Raw genomic sequence first — 8,119 nt, 5'->3', positions numbered from 1 at the left:
GCAGAGCACTGTAAATAGTTGATTCTTTTTTTTTTATTTTATTTATTTATTTATTTTTTTTTTTTAAAGCAGAAACGATCGATTTCAATGCCCTTGCAAGAAATATAAAATTCTTTCTGTACAAATCGTGTTCGAGTTAATTTTTTTTTTAAAGTAATTTTAACACTTTTGTGATATATGCATTTTGTGAGCCTGTTATTGACGTCGATTTGATCGTTAGAAAAAAATTGGAACGCACATGCGCCGAAAGTTCGTGGTCAATATCAGATTTAGCCGCAGCCGACTTCGGTACTAGCCATTGTCGAATGAGAAACAGTAAAACCACGGTAGTCTGATTTTACACTCGATGGAAATAATACACAGCATTTGTCTATCTCTATTTGTCGAGTGCAAAATTGGACACTTGCAGCTTTATTGTCTCTCGTTCCCATGGCTTGTACCAGAGTCTGCTGTGATTTAGCATTCTTGCATATATGGGGTGTCTCACGTACAGTGTTGTAAACTGTTTTCATTTCCTTTTCGAAAATTGTTAGAGATAGTTATTAAATTCTTTATATATAAATAAATAAATAAATAAATAAATAAATAAATGAATACATACATACATATGTATATATGTGTGCGTGTGTAACACAATTTTAAAGCTGATGTTAACGGTCAGTGAGTGGGTGAAATGGTAACTTCACCATTAAAAAAAAAATGATATATCACAGATATATATATATTCCTGATTAGTTCATTAAAAAACAAATACCATTTATTTGAAACATTCTTTCATATTTTGCATATTTAACGAAATACATTCACTAGAAAAACTTTAAAGCAGGGTGAGAAACCATTCTTATCGAACGTTTATTATAATGTGCATGTATCTGTAAATGTTTGTCAAGTTTTTCCATTGATGTTATTCCGAGCATCTGATAAAATTATGAAAACTCCTGTTGCCTGGCGAATCGGTGAAAAGAATTTTTATTTTCATGTCTTCCATTATATTTTCATTCATATTTCTTTAATTACGCAAAATATGAACGACGTATTACGTAAATGTTATTCCCCTTTGACAGAGCTGTCGGAAAATAAAGATTTGCACTCGCAAGAGAGAGCCCTCTTTTCTTTGAATAAAACTATGAAAATTTTTGCACTTTAAATAACTCGTTAAGAACTAAACTTAAGTTTATTTGAGATATCGTTCATATCTTGCATAGTTAAAGAAAAAGATATGCATGTACAAACTAAAAGAAGATATGAAACCAAAAATATTCGTTCCGATTATGCGCTAACATTTAATTTCAACGATATTATAGAATGTTTGAGACAACGCCGAGAAAAGTATCGATAAATATTTACAAACACATGTACAGAATTTTAAACATTTAATAAAGTGAGTTTTAATTCACGAAATGTGGGTTTTAATTTACCCCCGGTTAAATGTTATTCGTCTAAGAAATTAATTATATAAGTCGTATGAACATAATACTTATATGGGCATGGAAGAATCCTTGATTTTTAAATTTCAGTATAATGTGTGCTAAATATATTTATTATTATCTGTTCCAGACACATTGCATCCTGGAATGTCGAACGGATCATTGCGCGATTTTTCCTCAATTCTGTGTATGTATTGTAAACATGAGCATTTTAATAAAATTGAGATATAAATGTATACGATAAAAATCTTTTTCCTTGTAGTTTTATTTGTACTAGCAGGTGCGTGTAGAAAGTCACCGTAAAGCTGCGCGCGCAGTGGCAGCACGACGGGAGCGCGCCCTTCCCTGTTCTTCTCGCCATTTGCTCGGTAAGACTCGTCGAGTCAAGACGCATGAGAAGACCGAGTATATTTAAACCAAAGACTATACGCATTTGCGTTGCAAAATATATTTATATTTCGTTATTGTTCTTTGTAAACGGGAGTGTGATCGTTTATTTACATCCATCCAGTAACAAGTAGGAGTGGGCCAACTACACACAGCGTAACTCGTGGCGGAACTTGGCCATGTGATTCGTAAACAGCATATACCCAACATATTCGCACCAACAATTTACACCTAGCGTATGGATCGTGAATTATTTCTCTATAAATTTAGTATCGAGGTCGCTACAGTGCTATTCGCGCGTTATGCGTGTACAGTGCAGAGTAAACGATTTCAGTTTTTATGATAAAAACATTCGCACGATGTAGGCTTACCTAATGCTTCGTTTGCATCAATGCGTTACTTGTATAGTTAGTGTTACTTAGTACCTGTCAAAAAATTGTGACAGAATGGAACGTATTCGTGTTTTTTAAGATTGTCACACCGATTACAGTTGATAAACTACCCTTTTATCAGTAATACCATTATGTCGGGAATAAAGGTAATAGGTGAAAGACAGTAACGAAATAATTTTCACGATCGAAAGGTTTAAATGAAAGATTGAAAAATAACAGACTCTTGTTGATGTTAGGCTGATACTAATAAAGATGATGATTTAAAGAGGCAAGGCTCGTTTAGGAAACTATTACCTTTGAATACTAATGGAGATTCTCAACTGAGTATGTCAGTAAAAATGATCGACAGGCCAACTGTTTCGCAAACCAATAAGGAATATGCGCTTTACTTGCAAGAATATAATATTTTATCCGAATAGTAAGCCACTTCAATAAATAATTTATTACGAAAGCATTTGAATCGAATAAAAATATGATTTCTTTATTATTTTTTTTTTCTTCGTAGCAACATGTTATGTTCTCAAGACCTAAAAGGCATTTATGTTATACCGTCTGCACAAAATTCTATGTGTAAGTAATTATAAGATTAATAGAAATTAACGTTTCTTTTTAATGAACTTTATATCTGTAAACGGTTATGCGTTTGAATTGTTTAAGCCAAATAACAATTGATTCTTAGGTCTTGCTTATCCTGACTTCGTCTTATATAACGGTTTCCATGTAAATATGTGCTTGATTTATTGTTTGCCACATTTCTTTTGTATACACAATCATAACGAGCACTTATCGAATTAAATAGTGTATTTATTTTGTGTTAGTGTGGTTCGGCGTGCAATTTGTTCGACAAGGAATCTATCAAGGGGGTATCTTCAGATTTACTATTACATTACCGCAAGGTTTCCCGGATGCAGGGTGTCCAGTAAGACTTTCCTTTTCAATGCGCAGTACTTTTGTTATAAAATTAGTTTTAATATGGGTGAACAAAATTTTAGAAAGTCATGTTTCAAACGTCTGTTTTTCATCCTTTGATCGATCCCGAGTCTGGAGAGCTGTGCACATCATGGGGATTCCCAGAATGGAGGAAAAGCAATAGAATTTGGCAATTGATACAATTTATAACAAAAGTATTCGCTAAAGTAGATATTAAAATGAATTCTATAAACCAAGAGGCATCCATGTTGTAAGTGAATGTTATTATGAATTATATTTGAAAGTTTGAATTCGATCCGCTCGTACGATACACTGTTTTTGTATTATAGATTAGAAAACAATTTCGAAGAATTTCGAAATCGCGTGAAAAAATGTGTGAGAGACAGCTTAAACAATGTTTATAATCCACCTACCATGGACGATCCCCATTACATAGCTTTTGGCCCATATATTAGCGAGCTTCATGATTCCATTAAACGCGAAATTTATGAACCCAAGGTATATAATTACATATATTTCGTTTCATGATGCTACATTATTGAAAACGTTTGTTATATTTTTACGTGATTCAGGAGGAAGAAGAAAACAAAGCTTTGGGTTTATCTTGGGTACAACCAGGCTCTGTACAACCATTTTCAAAGCCAGAAGCGAGATAGTAAGGATCTGTAATACATAAAATTGCAATAACGAAACTTCATACGTCCCTACGAGATAAAGGGACTGTACATTTTACCGATGCAGGGGATAAATTTACTGTATTTTTTTATTAGCCGAAAAGGACAAATTTTACATTACTTCCAGTTACCGTGATCTTAAAGTTATGTGTAGGGAAATGTTGCAATAACTGGAGTCTTTGGAAATGTTCCAGAACCACCTATAATACTCTTATATTTAATTAATTTAAAAATATATACATTAATTAATTAGTTCTTATATACGCAGGGTGACATAATTTCTCCACCTCACATAACTTTTATAGCATGTATTATACAAAAAGGTGTTTTTATATCAATATTATACAGTATTTAAAAGCACTTATGATGTCTGGAGTTGTTTTTTTTCTAAAGAACCTATCTGTTTATCAGATGCTTGGATGAGCAGTGAGCTTGAACTTTTTTACAAAAATAATGAAAATCTCTATATGTGAAAAAAATCTGTTCTATTTTTAACTAGATTAAACCGGTTCGAACCAGTTTGAATCTGCTCAATATAAATTGAACGAATTAAGATAATCGTAATTCTAGTCTGAACGGTTATTTGGGGTGGATAAGTCATTTAATACATCCTGTACAATATATTTTGTAAAAATAATATGGTAATAATACACGACTGGATAATGTTGGTAGCACTGCTGAATAAGGTGTCTCGAACACTAGTTGTTTCTCGTAACATTCGTTAACATGTGTATTGGGTTTAAGTGTGTACAAGCTTAGTGAATCAGTATCCGTCAAGGGAAATGTATATTTCGAGATAAATGTGAAGTGCCAAGAAATATATTGTACCGGAGTGTTAGATGTTGTTTACTGTCATTTTTATTTTCTTTCCAAATACCTTAAACTATTCGTTCGCTTGATTTTAAGATTATGAGCTACGATTTTAACCTTTAATGACAGCCACACAGTTGTAGGTAATTATCTTATTTACACGTTAAAGAGATTAGCGTGTTTTCCATTTTTAAATGATAATTCCAACTTTCAAAGAAATATGAGAAATAATACGAAACACGCACTTATAGACGAAACGATAAATCTTACATATTGTAATCTCCCTATGCGAAGAATTTGGTTACGTCTTTTGAGGTTAAGGGTGGAGTAAGGTCACGTATAATTCATAAAACAAAACGATTTCAAATTAAATATTGTATTGAAAGTAAAGCTATCAAGAGTGTTAATCGATGCTTCGACTATTTACAAAATATTCAAGTAATTGAATAATTGTATTCGTATTGTTTATCGTTACAAGGCTATATCGACATATTGTGTATGTTATATGAAACTTTCATTTGTTTAGCTTCAGAGATCAGAGTTATATATATTTTATATAGTTATTTCAGATAAAATATATAGAATATCAATATGCAGACAATAAAGTGCGTCGTAGTAGGAGACGGAGCTGTGGGTAAAACGTGTCTGTTAATTTCGTATACTACGAACAAATTTCCCTCTGAATATGTACCTACAGTTTTTGATAATTATGCGGTCACTGTAATGATAGGCGGTGATCCATATACATTGGGATTATTCGATACTGCTGGTAAGAATCAAGATTCTTGTTAATATTTAATTTTTTGCTGCGAGACTTTAATATCGATATTATGTTACGTATTATAGGTCAGGAGGATTACGACAGACTGAGACCTTTAAGTTATCCGCAAACGGATGTATTTCTCGTATGTTTCTCCGTAGTTTCGCCGTCGTCGTTTGAGAATGTTAAAGAAAAGGTTACGGCGTTGTCTAAAACATTTGTTATCGGAAGAAAGTGTGTAATAGTAAAGCTTATACGTATTAATTTCATTTTAGTGGGTGCCTGAAATAACGCATCATTGTCAAAGGACTCCGTTTCTACTCGTTGGCACTCAAATCGATTTGAGAGACGACGTTGCTACAATCGAGAAGTTGGCGAAAAACAAGCAAAAACCGATATCAGCGGAACAGGGGGAGAAGCTAGCCAAAGAGCTGAAAGCAGTGAAATACGTCGAGTGTAGTGCTCTTACGCAGGTAACGCGCCACAAGTTATAACACATAACCATTCCTCGTTACGTTTATAGACAACTATGTGGAATTTTTAACATTGCAGAAAGGTTTAAAGAATGTATTCGACGAGGCTATTTTAGCTGCACTCGAACCTCCCGAGCCAGTGAAGAAAAGGAAGTGTACGCTGTTGTAAAATGAGTATTTATTTTGGAAGCGATATATGTCCGAAAGGGAAACAGAGTTTATGCGTAACAATAGCGAGCGGCAAGTTTAACACAGTAGTTTAAAGCACCGTTAGAGGATTTCAAACCGAGCTTACATGGTTCCTTTTTGAAAAAAAAGAAATATTCATTTTCGGAGACACGTTAAAAGCCGCTAGTATCAGCGCGACAATTTCGTTCAATTTACTTTCTCTATTACCACGTAACGATCATGATCACATTCCACGCGACGTGAATTCTGATTTAAACTTTCGTATTGCACAATTTAAACAATTTTTTTATCTTCGCTTAACGTGAAATTACGCGCATCGCGGGGTTTATTATTTTTTTTTTACAAACGTTATCCAAGAGATTTGTATCGTTTAAAATTTGTTTCACATTTTTGTTAGAACAATTGGTGCTATTCGATTAATAGTACTTCTCGTGGTTCGTGTATTTATCGACGAAGAGCTACGATGTAAAGTATCCCTTTGAACGTTTAAAGAATCGATGCTTTCGGGGAAAAGGAACGAAAGTGTTCTCTTTTCGAACATACTGAATTAACGAAACGAATGAAAACGATATTAAGATCTCTTTTCATCGGATAAAGTTGCAAATATACTATATAAAACGTGCACTACCAACAGGGGGGTTGTAAAGTTCTAGGATTGGCAGCTATGTCACGCAGAATGTTTCCACAGAAGCGCGTTGGTTTCAAAGACTTTTTACATCTGATTTTGTACATATCAGCGTTTGTCACGGTATACACACAAGATACGACGAATTTGAAACGGGACAGAAGCGTGGGCGAGAGTAACAAGCATTTATACTTTGTAAGATTTCAACAAACGGATTCGTTGGTGGGGTCGATCCCGTTGCTCGTAGGATAGAAAATATTCTCGTTCGAGCAACGAGCAACGAGTTTGCTCCCCACTACCCGAACGATCACGTATTATTTATTAAGCGATAATTGTATAATTCGAAAAGAAACGAAAATTTAAACGCCTAATATTTTCCATAAACTTACATTAACGTTATGTAAACTGGATGAAACGTAGGGTGAATATTCGAAGCGCAACGATCGAATGGTTCCGTTCGTGTTCGATCGACGTTTCGTTGAATGGCGGAGAGCGTGTATCGCGGAACGACGAACGATCGACCGGGTACGTCTTGTATTCGGTCTAAAGAGGGTGGCATTTAGTAGCATTGTACGTGTTACGATATGTAGACGCAACCGTGTAACGAAATATTCACATAAATATATTTATACTATGCATAAAGAATGGATCGTTCTTTGGTTGTTGGTTCGCGAGTGAAGAAATTTGTAAATTCGATCGGTTAAGCTTTACGTTGGCGTTCGTTCTCACGTCCGGTGCATTGTTTTGTATCGCGTTTAGAAAGTAATGGGAGGATCTCGTAAGTGCAAGGAACTCGGGTACGTTCGGTATTCTCTGGTCGAATCGGTACGTGAGAACGGAAATGCCAGGGTGCCGAGAGACAGAAACAGGAGGTAGTCATTTGACGATCCAATGGAGCATCGTCGACGTAGTTTGCTCACCGTGGTTCGTGCGTTCCCCTCTCTCCCTTCTTGTTCCCCTCTGTTCCGTTTCCCTCGTCTCGCTTCGTCCAACGTTGCTCGCCTGTTCGGTTCTTATTCCCCTGGCTGTTCCTCTCCCGTTCTCCATTCCGTTTCTTCGATTGCATCGGCCGTGCAGCGTACCGGGTTGCGCCTTGTGATTACTTCAATTAGGTGGATTCGTGGTTACGTATCGGCGTACTGGAGCGGTTTAACCACGCCGACACAGAAGGTACGCCGGTCACGGACTCATCACGAACGTGCCTCTGGACTCCCTTGACATTATCGCTAATCATCTCGAATCGATTCTCGCATCCACGAGAAACAGAACTCGTGGTATGCGCCGGACGTGAGCTTTCCTTTTAATTCCACCGAATAATTTGTACATTCCTCGAAATCAAAGTGAAAAGTAGAACGGTTTTCGTCTTCCTCGAAAACATCGAAGAGATACATAATTTAACATTTCCAAATTTTGTTCATCTTTTCCTATTCCTGTAATTTGCTTTTCCATTCT

The 8,119-nt window shown here is 35.4% G+C and overlaps 2 protein-coding genes across 4 annotated transcripts; both read left to right on the top strand.

Moving 5' to 3' along the window:
• The first annotated feature begins 2,115 nt into the window (after nt 1-2,115).
• LOC122398834 (AKT-interacting protein-like) lies at nt 2,116-4,072 on the top strand. Of its 2 annotated transcripts, none has more exons than XM_043399061.1 (7): nt 2,116-2,352; nt 2,443-2,624; nt 2,712-2,776; nt 3,025-3,125; nt 3,199-3,386; nt 3,466-3,634; nt 3,709-4,072. In XM_043399061.1, the coding sequence occupies exons 1-7, from the start codon at nt 2,338-2,340 to the stop codon at nt 3,790-3,792; spliced, it is 804 nt and encodes a 267-aa protein (XP_043254996.1). In that variant the 5' UTR covers nt 2,116-2,337; the 3' UTR covers nt 3,793-4,072. The 2 variants fall into 2 exon arrangements, with proteins under 2 accessions (XP_043254996.1, XP_043254997.1); XM_043399062.1 differs by having other exon boundaries at nt 2,426-2,624.
• A 456-nt stretch (nt 4,073-4,528) lies between these two features.
• Nucleotides 4,529-7,427, top strand: LOC122399205 (cdc42 homolog). 2 transcript variants are annotated; one of them, XM_043399705.1, is made up of 5 exons: nt 4,529-4,763; nt 5,190-5,389; nt 5,467-5,576; nt 5,656-5,853; nt 5,933-7,427. In XM_043399705.1, the coding sequence occupies exons 2-5, from the start codon at nt 5,212-5,214 to the stop codon at nt 6,020-6,022; spliced, it is 576 nt and encodes a 191-aa protein (XP_043255640.1). In that variant the 5' UTR covers nt 4,529-4,763; nt 5,190-5,211; the 3' UTR covers nt 6,023-7,427. The 2 variants fall into 2 exon arrangements, with proteins under 2 accessions (XP_043255640.1, XP_043255639.1); XM_043399704.1 differs by having other exon boundaries at nt 4,530-4,763; nt 5,181-5,389; nt 5,933-7,425.
• The last annotated feature ends 692 nt before the right edge of the window (nt 7,428-8,119 follow it).

Source organism: Colletes gigas, unplaced genomic scaffold, assembly GCF_013123115.1.
Source record: "Colletes gigas isolate AHSC1104 unplaced genomic scaffold, ASM1312311v1 Colletes_gigas_Sc00012, whole genome shotgun sequence".
Taxonomy (NCBI): domain Eukaryota; kingdom Metazoa; phylum Arthropoda; class Insecta; order Hymenoptera; family Colletidae; genus Colletes; species Colletes gigas.
This window is presented reverse-complemented; position numbering and strand designations above follow the sequence as displayed.